This window comes from Pomacea canaliculata, linkage group LG11 (assembly GCF_003073045.1).
Source record: "Pomacea canaliculata isolate SZHN2017 linkage group LG11, ASM307304v1, whole genome shotgun sequence".
Lineage (NCBI taxonomy): Eukaryota > Metazoa > Mollusca > Gastropoda > Architaenioglossa > Ampullariidae > Pomacea > Pomacea canaliculata.
In genome coordinates, this window is record NC_037600.1 from 2652902 (window position 1) to 2669305 (window position 16404).

General features: G+C 40.3%; 2 protein-coding genes across 3 annotated transcripts in view; both read right to left on the bottom strand.

Moving 5' to 3' along the window:
• The window catches only part of LOC112574751 (serine-rich adhesin for platelets-like), a 70746-nt gene extending 66697 nt beyond the window's left edge, over positions 1 to 4049 (bottom strand). The window contains exons 1-2 of the mRNA XM_025255990.1: positions 3557 to 4049; positions 1739 to 3109 (exon numbers count right to left, since the gene is read on the bottom strand). Of these exons, the coding sequence (XP_025111775.1) occupies positions 1739 to 1831 (93 nt within the window). The 5' untranslated portion in view covers positions 1832 to 3109; positions 3557 to 4049. The remainder of the gene's footprint in view (positions 1 to 1738; positions 3110 to 3556) is intronic.
• Positions 4050 to 6000: 1951 nt separating this feature from the next.
• Positions 6001 to 14023, bottom strand: LOC112574753 (translation initiation factor IF-2-like). Of its 2 annotated transcripts, none has more exons than XM_025255994.1 (4): positions 13830 to 14015; positions 10496 to 10556; positions 8641 to 8982; positions 6001 to 7743 (listed from the first exon to the last, which is right to left on the bottom strand). In XM_025255994.1, the coding sequence occupies exons 1-3, from the start codon at positions 13865 to 13867 to the stop codon at positions 8665 to 8667; spliced, it is 417 nt and encodes a 138-aa protein (XP_025111779.1). In that variant the 5' UTR covers positions 13868 to 14015; the 3' UTR covers positions 6001 to 7743; positions 8641 to 8664. The 2 variants fall into 2 exon arrangements, with proteins under 2 accessions (XP_025111779.1, XP_025111780.1); XM_025255995.1 differs by lacking the exon at positions 6001 to 7743 and adding an exon at positions 7757 to 8165 and having other exon boundaries at positions 13830 to 14023.
• Between the last annotated feature and the right edge of the window lie 2381 nt (positions 14024 to 16404).

Here is a 16404-nt window from a genome sequence, read left to right on the forward strand (position 1 = left end):
TAATAATAATAATAATAATAATAATAGAAGTAGAAGAAGTTTTATAGCACATTTACCCACAGTACGCTCAATGTACTGACAGAAGAAAAGTAAGACACAAATATACAGAGTCAAAGTAAAGAGAACATATATATTTATATCAACACATATTCAGAAATATACAGACACAGCACCACAGCATCAGAAGGAGCAAGAGCCCGCAGTCCAGGAGTAGTAAAGAAAGCTTAGTGGAAAGTTTTGTTAAAAGTTTTGTTTTCAATGCACTTCAATGAATGTCAGAGTTGAGACCAGAGCACAATTCTGTCACCGGAAAAATATTAACAAGGCAAAAATCTTGAAATCTTCATTGAGTAAGATGTCTGAGGCCACAAACCAGACTTATCATTAAAAGTGCCACCGACATTGTCTGACACGGAAGAAAGCTAGAATCTGGGGAAAAAGTTTGGAAAAGTAAGTGGTTCGTAGCTCGGAGAATGGAAAGATTGCATGGGATGTATAAAAATGACTAATCTGCATAAATCGCAAGCAGAGAAATTTTTTATTTTTATTCTGACAATGTTCTGCTGACAAATGTTGGAAATGTTCATACAGAGAAAGGTTGCGAATGATACGCCATGTCATAAAAACCAACACATTACTTTGTACAAAAATGGCGAACAAAGATTGATATACAAGAAAGCTTTGCTTCCTGATGGCAACGATGTCCATGTTAGCTCCAGAAAAATCGAGAATAATCCAAAAATCCGTTTTCTATCATGACCTAAGAAGAAGCAGCGAACATGTCTTTAAAATCAAAGAATGTCTGTTCGTGGAAAATTCTTCTGCGAATTTTTCTCTAGGAATTTAACTTAGTATGAGTGAGTATTGACTGAGTAGTGTTCAGCCATCATTATTGCTTATCACCTGGATGAAGCTTACTTGAACCAATTCCTTCCCATCACCATACATTTAGCCAACACACTCTCATCCATCCTTACAAACCCTGTTTGTGTGTGTCAGTGTGTTTGTGATTAAGATAATGTGTGTATGCATGTGTATGTGTGTGTGTGTAGTAGGTGAGTATAACCACAGACTGACTCAGCATGCCAGGAGAAAGTCTGATGTGTGTTGATACAGACTTTGCCATCGGTGGACCAGGCTTTGTCCAGGCTCTCCAACCCTTTAACATACTTTAAAAGTTTTGCGCCCAGTGGAGTCGGGTTATCTGTGGGATAAAACTTTTCTCTACAGCCAGGCCTGTCCATAATGGATTTCTTTTTCAACATCACTTCCCTCTTTTTTCGACGGGAAACAAATCTGACTAAGATTTATCTACTTAATTCCCTGATTTCGCTTCTGTCCTGTTCTATGGACCTCAGAAATGTCCACAGGCTTCACTTCTACTCCACAGTCCGCAAATATTTTCACATCCCTCTCCTTGATGTCCTCATCAGGAAATCCAGCCATGCCAGAGATTCTAATGGACTGGCGACGAAAGTATACCTCTAATCGCAGCATCCCATAAACGGGAGACAGGTCTGATGTGAGCTGAAAGAGATTATGTCGGAAGGGAGGAGTGAGGGGTCCTTATCTGTGCCTTCATGAAAACACGCACGTACACGCACACGTACGCACCGTCGTAACATAGAAGAGAAAACATATACTACACACATACATATTCACACTAATCCATTAATATTGAGACACACACACACAGACAGAGGACATGAGAAAGTCTCTGCCCTCACTGAGTACTCACCAAGTCTTCTCTGTCAGTGCCGTCACTTCCGCCGTCCTGATGCACGTGACAGTGATGGCGCTTAGCGTGAAACCGTTGCAGACGTCGCGCCATGATTTCCTTAGTTTCAGAAGATCCTTCAGAAACCACGTGATATGCCACCAGCCTGGTTTTCAAATCGTGGAGGTGATCTTTCTTTAAGCCACCATCACCACCACGTCGTTGAAAGTGGGTGGATTTTTTTTTTTCAAGCGGATGAATATTTTATTCCGCAGTCTCCCTATTTTCCACCAGTTGAGACTCCTAAACTGCTGGCTGGCGCCGGCTTTATCCCATGCAGGACCATATATTCGTCGGCATTGTCTCCATTAGAGGAGAACCCGCACTACTGACAAATAAAACTGCCACAGGCGAGCTGGTAAACACTGTTGTTATGTCGAGTAAGCTTTGTTTGTATGTCGCATGCTGATGGCTTTTTTTTCTTCTCCTTGAGTCACGGGATTAGGATCCAGCCAATCAACGTCAAGGAATGGAGTGCTGCGTCTTCATGGTAAATCTTGTTTGGAAGTTGTGAAACTTTGCCGTGGACACGGTCCTTAGCAGCTGTGGTGAGTGGGACTGTCAAGTTGTAAACCTTGCAACTAAATGGTTTAGATGTGAGTTGCAAACTTTGTATTTAAATTATAGAGCAGTATTTAAATAATTCAGTTAATTAGCGCAACATTAACAGAGTTTAGTTCCTGTTGGTAGGTTGCTGTATTTCACAAAAGCTATTACTCAAAATATTATTTCCTAACTAAAATATGACAAAACACTATTCTTTGTGTTGTTACCACCAATCTTAAGGATCTGATCGCTAATAAAACCTAGTTTAATGTTTTGCCGAAACAATCTACTCGTTTCAAGTATTAACATGTTCTAGGTTTGAAGCTAGTTTTGTCTTAATTGTTATTTTGTTGCCTTTTCAAAATCTGATGTCCGTGGATATCTATTCAATGTCCCAATTATGTAGCTTTTAAAATATTTCCTCCGTTTACTACTTGATATGTGTTCGGTCTTGAATCAAATTCAATACAGAGCAGGTAGACAAATCAGAAGAACTTCCTATTATCTGTATTCTCTGATTATTGGAGAAAAGACAATGATAAGCCCTGTTTATTTACTCCGCGGATATAAAGGAAGAAGATTTGTGCTTTGATGTCTGCTTTGATGAATTGAACAGGAATTGCATTTCTCCACGTGAAAACAAGAAAGTATATTGTGGAGACACAGCCTCGCTCCTCCGGCCATCTTTCGCACACTTTCGTCAGTTCACATCGACACCAGAGTCAAGATGTAGATGTCAGCCAACCCCGAAAGCTGTTTCCTTCTTCCGTCTGTCTTCGTGTACGTCTGTGATAAAGATGTAATAATTCCATCTCATTCTCTTATCTTTGTTGACTTGTTAATTTAAAAAAATAATAAAATACATATTAATGCAACGAAAAAAAGTATCCATGCATGCGCACAAAGGTCAGAGGTCAGGCAAATTGATCAAGGCAAGATGTGGAAGAGTTCATGAACACACACACACGCATGCGCCCGCGAGCTCGCACACACGCACGCACTCACGAACGCTAGCAAGCAAGCGTGTGCAAACTGATGCACACACACACTCACACAAACACAAACACAAACACATATACACAGGCAAAGTAGCAGGAAAACAGCATCAAAGTTCTCACTTCTCTTTCACAACTCGCCCAAAAGTAAGAAAGAAAGAAAAAAGAAGGAATGAAAGACTGAAATAGATTAAGAAATGGCACGCCTCCCAAAGGCCGGAGATGATTTTTTCTGTACCTTGATGCCGGGCCTTGTAAACAGTCGGACCACTCTTCGTCACGCCGTCAGCTCGCCAGCTCTGCAACCTTTCACCTTTCTCTCCTCGGACATCGCAATCCTTTGTCCTGCATTCCGATCTTTCCTTTTTCGGACACGCTGCGAGGGTCAACTTCTCTTGCTCCCTGACCTCTTCTACCTCCAGCAACGCTTAGCACCACAACTTCCTCACATCGACGAAGGCGGGATCAGACGAGAAGGGGTTCGTGTGGCATCCCGCCTGCTGGGGATGGGAGCCTGACAGTGACTGTGGGGAATGAGAGAGGTAAACGTTCTTCTCCACTCGTGGGCGAGCAGGGGTCACGAGGTCTGTGACTACAGAACCCTCCTCCGTGGCGCATTTTCTTTCTCAACTTCTCTCCTCGCAGCAGGTGTCCCGCGACCACACTCCGCCTGAGAGAATACACTTCACCTGGCGCCTGCCGAGGCCTCTGCTGATGTTACCTGAGGCCACCCCCTTCTCTTCCCCTCCTCCTCCTCCCTGCGTGCGTGCTGCGGGAGGAAAACAAGTGGCATCCCAAACGGCTGGCCCGCCTGAGGATAGAGGCTGGCACCCCAGACCCCGCGCTGCTGGTCGGGTGGAGAAAGAGGGTTTGGGGGGGGGGAGCGGGGAGGGTCGAGTTCGAACGATGACGTGTGAGGACTGGAAGAAGGAACAGACGAAGCGGATCTGGAGGGAACGAAGGAGAGGGAAGTTAGGGAAAGGAAGTCTTGCTCTGTTTGTTGTTGTAGTTCACTGGCCACAGACTTCATGTACTCCCAAGGAAATTTTCTTTTTAAAAACACCAGAGTGTGCGCTCGCTTCTGTGTTCGAAATATCGCCGATAATCTAATTCTACTCTCCAATTTCTTTTATTTATTAACTTACTTTCAGCGTTTTTCTTTTGTTGTATTCTTCCTTCTCCCATTCTGCTATAAAAAATGCCATAGAGTTCATGAGGTTGGTAATTAAGAGAGGGGGAGAAATACACTGCCAGACGCTTACGAGTTGTTTGAATGAACTTTGATTAAGATTAACTGATACTATTATTTATTATATTTGTATATCTTTCTTAATGCATTATGCCGGAATAAAGAGAGAGAAAGCAGGATTAATGAGTAAAGTGATTTAGTTGTGGACAAAGAGATACTCACCAGCCAGAGTGTTAAAAAAATGAGGAAAATGGAATGAGAGGGGTGACAGATAAATAACCAGGCAGACAGACATACCGGGCGGAGGGATACGATACAGTTTTTAATGACCCATTTTTCTGGCCCAGTTTCAAATGAGGTGCAACACACGAATATAAAGTTTACTATACATAAAATGAGCATGCTTGAAACTAAACTTTCACATTCCATATACACAAGCATTTATGCATCAGCCATTAGTTTCAATAGAGAGTTTGGCACGGGAAGGAAAAGGTTTCTATTTGCTTTAGTAGCCTACCTTTATCGTTAGAATATGCTGGATTGGACAGTACCTCATCTTTGTGGAGGCAAAGATCCCGTTTTATACTATCGTTGGTGCAGGTACCAACACTGTTTTTTTTGGGGGGGAATAGAGGGTTTTAGGCCCCCGACAAGAGACAAGTGAACAGAACTTATTTGGTTGAAGAAAAATAAAAAAAAAAAACTAAAAAAAAAACAATGATTACTCTTACTTTACGGGAAAAATGAAAATAGAAAAACATAACTGATTACCATAAAATCATCGAATTAAAAAATTACTAAGATGTTTGCCGTTTGTATTGCGAGTAATGAACTCATTGGTGCAGTTAAGAATCACTGACAAATTCAATTAATTATGAGATGACAGTACAACACTTGTGTAATAAGGTATGACGGCAATACAGTACAACATGCGTGTAGTCACTATACAATGTTGTCATTAAGATTAAATCAAGATTCTTAAGATAAAGAATTCACCCCTTCTCCACACCCCTCAAGTGCACGTGACTGTCGGTCACACAAGTAGACTCCGACTATCAAGATTCCTTGCCTGCTGGGGTAGACCTACCCTGCCATTTGCTATGGACTTATACTTATGCTGCTCTCGACAGTGTTGTGATTGTGATTGTGATTGTGATAGCCCACATCAGTCCTCCAACATTAATTCCTGTGTTTCCAATGCAATTATCCAACGTTAGTTGCAGAGATTATATCTGTCATTGTTTAGTTTAGTTTGAATCATATTTTTTTCAAGTTCACAAATGTTGTATGCTCTCTTTTTAAACGGTTTTTAAACTTAAAATTTGTTAACACTCTTGTTTCTTCTTGACTAGAACTATAAAAGCTTATTTTTATTAAAACAAAATAAAATCCAATATACTATTAGACAAAAATCAAAATAAAATAAATATCACATTTTTCTGAGATTATTTTAATGCCATTTTGTTTATAAATGCAACGTGGGTTTTTCTTTCTTTTTTTTTTTTTTTTTTTTTTGCTTTAGCCATATATTTTCTTGATATTAGTCGATTTCCATATTGAGTGGGTCAGCGACCACTTTGGTTAAGGGAGGCTATTCAATTCAAACATATATTGCTTACGAGCTGTGGAGTTATGTCCCATTATAATTGTGTTAGTCGTGCATTAAGTGTAACAAGAAGCTTGCTGAGAAAGATGATTGCCAAGTCGTAGAAGGTCCAAAGCTAAGGTGAATATGATGTGTTATTCACATGTAAATAATGTGCTTACATAACACAAACTTCGTGCTTACTGGTGTAGTAATAATGAGAATTGTTTGGTCAATGCCTGATGGTCAGCCAGGCATCAACTCTTTCCTCATGGTTTTCTTCCCATCCTCACTTGCTTATATGTGAATGTTGTTGCTGTATGGTTGCTCCAGAGGTAAAAAGTGTAATAAAAATGTTGCATCAGCATTGTTGTCTAGGAAAGACATTGGACAATAAAGCAGTAAAACTGTAGCCTTTGTGTTGGTTGTAGAATTGATTTATGGTATCTTTGGCAAATCAGCAAATATTATGCATATGTTTAACCATAGATATATACATGCATATGGTGACCTATTTAGATTTAAAGTGTGAAGAAGGAGATGCAGTTCAGAAGTGATTATTATTATTACTACTGTTGCAGTAACTGGAGTGAGCAATGGCGCCTAGCACACATTTATAAAATGTAGCACCATTACTCAAACGTGCATACACACTTTAACCATTGGTCGAGCAAGTTTGTTTCTAAGGGACAGTTAGAAAAAAAAATATGCCTTTCCGCCATAAAGAAACTTGAAGCTCAGTGCAGTTTCTGTAGTTTACACGTTTCTTAAGAAGAGTGTTTTCAGTGGATTAATTATAGCAGTTTCGTGACAGTTCATGGAAAGGACAAAAAGTTATCCAGATATCAGAAAATTAAGTGAAAAACAATGGCCATAGGACAACAGATGTCAGCATTAAGAGATATTGAAGGGTCATGAAAGGTTCTTTGCATGTCTGTCAACTTCTGGATTTCTGAATGGTTGGTGATGAGCAGGCAATCTGGCAGCAAGAACTAAGTGAATTATCAAAAGTGGCAGGAATGTGATACAAATGCATAAAAATATGCTGGTAACCTTTTAGCTCTGGAAGCAATGCTGCATGTTTTGGTTTATGCAAGGCACAGCCTGGCATCATTAAAGACATCAAAGGACAGCTTGTCAATAACACTGAAACAGGAAAATCTCTTACAATATTTGAAATTTTTTTTTTAACAGGAATACATCACAATTCAGGCACTTTTATTTGCAAGTAGTCACAGCAGGAATATTGTGTGACAAAAGTCACACCCTACACTGATTCCATGTGTGGAGGATGGTTGTTATTAAAAAAAAAAAGTGCTCTTTTATTATACGATGCTCAGTTTGTTCTAAGGGACAGTTAGAAAAAAATATGCCTTTCCACCATAAAGAAACAAGCTCCACTGAAAAAATTATTGTATTCTTCATACTTTCACGCAGCATTTATCTCACAAAGTGGATGTGAAGAATCTGCGGTGTCTTCTTCATTAGGCTCTGAATTTCAACCAACAAATGTTGGCTGGGAAGGCTATGGAAAGAGTTATTCATGGCAGCAAAACTGACATCCTGTTTTGTGTATTGGTTCATGTCCTGGTCACTTCAAAAGTTATTTTATCTTACTGTTGCATGTTGTTATCACCCATTCAATTCCATCCTGTAAAAAGAATACCAAAAGTGAAATAAGATGTCATGACAGATATGATCTCAGCTTTTTAATTACGAAAAAATGGTGATGAATTTTAAATGTCGGGGCTTCAAATGGTTTTAAATCGTAAACCACAGAATTGGTTGGTATAATACTTTTCAGCGGCAGCCTGTGACAAACGAGGTGGGGAGAAGGATGGGCCTAACTCGCCCGAGGGGAAAGGGGTCACTTCAGCTGGCTCACTTCACCCGACTTTTGCCCTCACACCCAGTCGCACGAGTACACAGTGACAAACACACTCACCCGCGTGCGCAGACACAACCAACAAGACAGCTGTACAACGTATAAAATATTTTTCAACTTTTAAAACTCAAAACAAGAAACCAAAACTCTTAAAAGAAGAAACAGGTAACGTGCTGCAGTCTTCGTACCTACAAAGAAAATTTTGATTTTAATCAATGTTGAGAATGAAAAAACGTACAAGTATCGAAAAAAGGCATACACACAAGTCCACATATCATATACCAAAACTGTTGTGTTTTTATAAACAAGAGACAGTAATCTAAGCCATGTCATAAGAACTTTCTGTTATCTCAAGAGGTCCAGGTGATATAACGAGTCAAACATGATTCCCACCTGTCGACTTAGCAATAGTATTTTTTTGCTCTCTTTAAATGTCAATAGCCAAATTAATGTTCCTACCAGGATCTCCTTATGACAACAGTTAGTTCATGCAATTTTAAATAAAACTGCAAAATTTGAATGTTGTAGCACGTGAATATACATCTGCATGTAAAACTCGCTCACTTCACTCTTGTGCCTTTTTCAGACAAAAAGGCCAACAGTTAACATATTTAATTTTTTTATAAGAAACGAAAATAATAAAATAATAAAAAATCCTCATACCTTTTAAGCAGAGGCAGGTCTGTCCTATCTTGACTTTAGGTACTGAAGTACCCTTTCGACTACTAACTGAAACATTTCCATTTCGAGCTGCATGCGCTCCTCCTCCGGCAGCATCTGCATCAATTTGTCAATGACCCTCCAAAAAGGTTCATTTGCTAATGCGGATGCTGGTGCTGGTGGTGCTGGTGCTGCTAGTGCTGGTGCTGGTGGTGCTGCTGGTGATGGTGCTAGTGGTGCTACTGGTGCTGCTGGTGCTGCTAGTGCTGGTGGTGCTGCTGGTGCTGGTGCTGGTGGTGCTGCTGGTTCTTCATCACTGTTCAGTTCTTCATCACTGGTGTCAGGCTGCGAATAATAATAATAAAAAGACTTAATTATATGTTGGGGGGGGGGGATACATTGGAAACAACCAGATGAAATTTTCTGATGGCTTGTTGATTTGAGCATCAGCCAATTCCATCACTACCTATAGTCGATTCAACCAAATCATCACCTGAGCTATTATTTGGCCACAAAAACATTTCATAGTACTCCCCTTTCCCGTCTTTTGCTGATGCATGTTGATCTCACTTTTGTGTGTGTATGTGTGCGCGAGAGGGAGAATCCAAATCAAGATAAATCAGAGTTTTCTACATGTAAACAATAACATTGTCACACTTTCAGCACTCTTTGCTTTTGTTTTTTTTAAAAAAAAGGGAGGGTTGGCTACAAACAGTATGGGTGGGGCAAGCTGATTACTCTGCTATTGTGTAAAGCAAGAAATGTTAGGGTTTTTCCTTATGCATGTGCTGTATACTAACATATTTTCATTTTTTAAAATTTTATTTACTTTAATGTATATACAGTGAGCAGTTATACTAAATAGTAACTTTGATATTTGGTAGTCGAATTGACTTAGTCAAATTGCAAAATCGTTAATGGACAACATAAGTGCTCAGCAAAAATCAGTAGAAATAAAGTACCATAAAAACATAAACTACATTAATATCTATCTTATAATCAAAGCTGGATTTTTCAAGAAAGTAGAAAGTGATGGAAGGGAAGTATTTCTAAAAACTGCATCATCTACATATAAGCTGAATTCGAAAAGAAAAGATGCAATCCCAGAAAACGAAAACAGATCAGGACCTAATGTGCTGTTGCTGAATGTTCTCTATGACACTCAATGGAGTTTGCACTTCATTGGTTTTAGGAAATCCTCAAGATAATGGGAACAAATGCCATAACATAACTCTTCAGTATAGGAACTTCTCCTGCTTTCCTAGTGGCAGGTGAGAATGCAGATCTTTGAAGGCTTATATCTTTAAAATTAAGCATAATAGTGTGGTCCTATTTTGGGAATTATTTTAAAATTAACCTGATCCTTAAGAAAAAATGTTGCACTCGGCTTGTATTTTACTCTGACCAGATGTCAAGCATTTAAAAAAAAAAAGACATACACATGCATATTTCAAACTACTAGTTTAAGAACATCCACATACACAACAATGATTTATGGAAGAGAAGCATAGAAAATAAGAGTAACAAAATAAAACCGTCACAAAGAAAGCAAAAGCAGCATAGAATGCTCTTCCTGAGCAAACAGCACTACCAAGCAGGGAAAGTAAACACAGCCTTCAGGTTTTATACAGTCGGACCTCGATAAGTCGAACTCAAAGGGACCCGAACAAAAAAAATTCGACTTACGGAGTTTTGGATCAGTTAGGGAAAATGGCGTAACAGGCGCAGGTATTTGGCTGGGAACTAACAATTAATTCGATATAGGGAGGTTTTCGACTTAGGGAAGGTCGAGGTCCGACTGTAGTTTGTTTTTTTCCCCAGGCAGTACATGAAACCAGAAGCAACATGCGGGAAGTACCTCTTCTTCGGTTTCTTCCCATCGTCTTTTTCGAGGGAGATTTGTCCTTCTACACATGTTTCTGCATATCAAGAGAAAAGTCACTTCAAAATTATAAAATAGTAGATCGGAAACATTTAAGAATTTCCTTCCAAAAACACACCAAATCTGGTGGTAAGCTATCAATAACTCAGATAAAATAATTTTTAAATTGGTGTGATTAATAATAAGATAAGATAAGATAAGACTTTATTTGTCCCACAGGGCGATTCTGGTGCAGCTCGATTAGATTTATAGAACAGATTAGAATTCATACACAATTGCATGCACAAAACTATTCATATCTCATTCATAACCCATTCAAAAGTCGCACGGATGAAACAACAAAAGACAGCCGCAGTCTGTTTGTCCTGCATGCAGGCGCACAACATCGGCGGCCCTAAGGGAGTCGGACAGTTTCTGTCGACAGAGCATGCCTGTCATCACGAAGGATGGCAGACACCTTCAGAAGTGTCCGCCTATTATACAGAGCCTGAAGAGAACTCGGAGTGGACCCAATGACTTTGGAGCAGGTGGACACCACACGATGTAGGCTGCTCTTGTCCTTCACCGATAAACTGTTGTAGAAACAAATAAAAGAGAAGGACAGTACGCTCTCTCTGTGCGATCTGTAAAAAAGCTGAAGAAATTGGTGGGAGACAGAGAAAGACTTCAGCTTCCGGAGAAGGAAGAGGCGTTGTTGAGCCTTCTCAACGTGTTGAGTGTTGACATCCCAGCAAAGTCGCCTATCGAAGATGGTGCCCAGGTATTTAAAAGCAGAAACAATTTCCACCTCCTTGTCATGGATGACACATACAAGTATCCCTGAACTGTCGAAAGTTGTGTACCCACGCCTCAAGCTCATCAGGCTAGCCACGAATCGACTGGACATTGGATAGCAGGATAGAAGGAAGAGGTGGAGACCTGCGTCGATCGTCCAGACGAAACTTCTTGTCTCCGCTTCACACCGCCTCTGCGTCCTCTCCTTGTTGATGTACGAAGTGGAGGGAGCCGAGTAATGTCGATTTGCAGCGCCCTCAAACTCCGGATAGCAGAGGGAGATGAACGAAGACGAAGCAAGAGCTGGCGGGAGTAATGAAGCCGGGGACCAGCATGAAATGAGCTGACCGCCATCTTAATATTGTTGGCTAGTGGTAACGGTCACAGCCATCCAAAATGAAATAAAATAAAAACACAGGCCTAACAAGACTGAGCGTAAGATCATCATCACTACACACATTTCGACACCCAAGTCAATCACTCAACGACTATCCGACACAGACGAAAAACGATGAAAAATGTAAAAAATGCGAGTTCGTGTTGAGAGAGCTGCAGACGTCGCACAACGAAGAGCGGCCATCTTGAAAGACCTACTACTATTATTGTATTATTGTATTACTATTACCCAAAATGTTTAAATAATGTTTAAATGTTTATAAAACATTTCTTTTACATGTTTTAAAATGTTTCATATCAAAATGTTTCATCGGAAACTTAAACCTTGTTACTATAGAACAGGATCGCTACTCACCATGCAGTAGTGCAAATTGTGTTGGACAGATCTCATGACCTTTCACTATTACTGTCGTCATAACTCTTGTTTTCGTCATCCATACACGCATTCTGAAAACTTTCGTCATTCACGTGCTTTCATTGAAGGGATTGGGAGAAGCACAGCCACGGAGAGCTGGTATAGTTGGCACAATGTTAGTGCGAGCTGCAGCTGTCGTGCTGTTCAGTCAAATGTTTGTATGTGAACTATTGCATCGCAAGAAAGTTTGTGTGGGGAACAAAACATATGTTCCAGATCCAGCGGTGTTTACATTAGTCTTTCATATTCATTAATATTAATGTCCTATTCGTTTTAGTACTAAACACCATATTTTATTTAAAATGTGGTTTTGGTGTGTTTTGGAGTGTTTAGGACAAATTAATCGGATTAACATCGATTCATATAAAAAGTTGTCTCGGTTTTCGTCGGTTTCGGATTTCACCGATTGTTTTCTGACGGATTATCAACGAAAACCGGTTTCACTGTATACGGCATTGGTCAAGGGAGGCTACTTCATAAGAAACTGTGGTGCTCAGGGTAGCAGAGTTACATCCCATTGTATGCTGGAATTTCTTGTGTCAAAATGTCTTCTTTCAGTGTCCCGACCCAGAGACCATAGAGTAAGTCAGGTAACGTTCGTACCTGTAAGAAAGATTACGTCACAGAAGAAAAACAAAGTTTAAAGAATGAGAAGAACACACACGACATCCGTACGCGTTCTTTCAACACGAAATACAACGATTGCCTGAGACTGTCCACGTGATGTTAATATGTTGCTGGCTTTACGATAGAGAATACAGATAGGTGTATTTATAACGACACTCTTACAGGTCACAAACAGCGAAAGGGTTAAACTAACCTAAAAACATGGAGGCACGGACTGGTCCGTGACAGCAAGACACATCCAAATGACAATTACGTTTATTATTTAATGTGTATAAATTATATATATACACACACAACAAGCTCTCCCACTGAGAATTTTTATCTTAAGGTCGGCCTTTTCTATCATCCACTAAATATTGTAGTTATTCATGATACGATCCGCATCAATCGGTATGAAGCTGGATATTGAGCTTAGGAGCTTGATACAGGCATCGTCTTGGCGGGAACTTCTCTTATTAATAGTAACGACAGTCAGGGTAGGATCGGTTATTTTATTATGTTTGAAAGTAGGCAAGTTTTAGTTGATCAAGCGCCATGGTTGTGGTAGTTACAGGTTACTCAATTCGACATAGATTTGTACTCCAACAACCCCTAATTACACAAAGGTAGCAAGTAATCTTTAAATTCTAATGTCTATTCTAATAAAGTATATGTTTTTGACACTATGTTTTTGTATCTAATGTATAAACAACTTTTGGAAATATTTCTAACTTTTGACCTTCTTTCCCGGTCTTTTCTCTGTCCCGTACAGTTTTTATTTCAGTAGAAGAAAACAAAACTTATAATTCATCAAAAGCCGAATCAACAAGGCCAGGCATGTTTTCAACAGCCTTCCGCAGTAACACCCGCATCTTCAACACCAATGTGAAGGTAGGCTTCCTGTGTGGTTCTGGAACCTGGATAGTGACAAACACCATCAACAACAAGCTCCAGACCTTTACCAACCGATGCCTTCGCCATATTCTGGGAATAAGATGGCCTGAAAATATCTCCAACAACTGCCTGTGAAAAAAAAAACCAAACAAACAGAATGCTACTATCATTACTTCAACACTCCCTACATTTCAAACGAGTCATCAAGTGTTTCAATCTACTCACTGGGGCCTAAGCCTCGAGGAAACCAGCAAAGACCACATCCTGCCCCAACGGTCACACTCATCAGAACATCGAACACGGATGTTGATCTCTAATACTTATTCATTGAAATTTACATTTCTGTTTAAATATAGCAATACACTTCTGTACACTCGTGCCCACTACATATACAATATGATTACATTAAAGCTGAACTAGTATTTCGCGATTCGGGAAACTCCGATAGAGTAGATCGACATTGGAAAAACCTATTTTTAGCACAGAGCACACAGCTCTTAGTTCCGCCATCTTGCCATTCCTCGTCGTGGCCACAGCAAGAGAAATAACTCAGTTATTCCACTACAAAAGCACGAGAAAGGTTCACTTCAGGACAGGTGAGTACTTAGTTCCTCCTGTCGTTGATGTGATCTTAAAGGCGCATGGGTTCGATAACCGTGTGGCGCAGCAGACAATTATCGTTTAGCATTGTGGCTCGTCTTACAAAATGGCCGCTGAGGTTAGGGTTTGGGCTATGCTCCCGTAAGTAACACAACGAGTTGCCAACACCTACTTGACAATAGAGCTTACAGAACTAGTTTTGTCAGTTTGCTGACACTATGGCACTGATAACATGTCACTGACACTATGCCACTGACATTGTATCACTGATACTATGCCACTGACACTATATTACCCTATGACATACACATGACAGTTTGCTGGTTTCTCACCAAGAGTGGAGACCACGTGGTGCAGACGCTGGACCTGTAGAGGAAAGACCACTGTCAACAATGTCTGGTCAACTGTCGTCTGGTCAGGTGAGCCACTCTCCTTCCCTGCACGCTTACAGTACTGAAACTATTTGTATCCTCCTACTGTTGTTGTATAAACACATGTAAGCTAGTATAATGCTGGTGTAGATATTGAATGTCATCCTGTACATGATCATCTCAGTGATGTACCCGGTGTTCAGTCTCACGATGTTCTCCTCTCACTGTAATGACTATCACAGGGACAGCGACCTAAAAGACGAGGTGGTAGACAGAGTTGTAGAGGCGGTGGCGGGGTCAAAGTTTACCTACACGCTGTGACTGATGAACAGGCGGCAATACTTACAGATACAGGTAGGTTGCACTTTTAATATGCTTTACATTTTTAAAACTGAAAATAGCTGAAAGTTGGATAAAAGTATACAGGAGGAAAGTAGTTACATAGCATTTACATATAAACATTATAATCGGTAAAGCCATGAAAATGGCGGATAACCCACAGAGACATGATAATCATAATGATTCTAATAATTATAATGATGATCATAATCATGATGAGCAGCTTTATGATCACGAGTACAGTAACGATGATCTGTGTTCGATGTGAAGATTAAAAAAAACATATCATTAGCGCAAACAGCCGTTACATCTCCGTGTAATGATAAGTGATCAGTTCTACATCAATTGTCTATTATTATTTAGAGAAATGTGTAGGCACATTGACAATTGCTAATACATTTTTTTTTGAAGTGAACACACGCCCCCTGCAAGAGATAAATAAAAATACAGGAGCTGATGTAGAGTTTGACCCCAACCCCTCACCTGTACCAGGTATGAAGATTCTTATCATCCGCGGTCTTTCTTCTCAGATCGAGGCTGCAGTCGGGCTCGTCAGCCAGAAGACTGGTTTAAAGGTTTGTTGACAATCAAATGTATATCAGAACAGAGTGTAACAGACTACAGGTAGTCCTCGAGTTACGTCGTTTCGTGGTTACGACGCTTTATACGACGCTCGATATCATTCCGAGGTTTAGCGTCGTACACTGTTTATTACTGTTACAGCACTTACGGAACAGTATTTCATTATGAAATGTACTGTACTGCACAATATTTTACTGTACTTATGTTTATTGATAATTATGTAGGGTACTGTGCTAGGATAGGTGTTTGGATAGCTTAAGTGTTTGCAGTACTGTACTGTTATTATGGTACAATATAGTATGAACGTATGATCCGACTTACGTCGAAATTCGGTTTTAGACGCCGCGGTAAGAACGGATCAACGTCGTAAGTCGAGGACTACCTGTATAACGCAGGAGATACAAAAATACCTTAAAACGGGCCACCTGCTGTATTAAATAGCAATAGCCAATACAAGTAAAGTTTGAACAGAAATACTTAAATTTAATAGGCAGTTATTATTTAATTATCAGATTAGTTTTTGACACAGGACCCATTAGCAGACCAGGCCCAGACATTCTGGCTACAGTGGGTGGAGGCCGCGTTCCCTGATCTCGACTCTCGCGCCTACTTCCTGCCTCCTGTCTACGTCAACCGCGTGCCCATGACTAGACAGTCAGCTGCTGGTCAGGAGGTTCTCGTCCTACAGTCAGCACCTGGACAGGCCGGTCAGTATAACCCAGTGCCGACGAGTTCATCTTCTGCTGCTCATCTGTCCATTTCTCAGCCTCCTCGCCTTCAGGACAGTGACATCAGAGACGATGCTGCCATGCAGCGGATTTTCGTCTGTCTTCAGAAAATGTGTGAAGAGAACAAAGATGTGATGGTTGGACTGACTCAGCTTCAGTTCGGACAGTACCTGGGTGAAC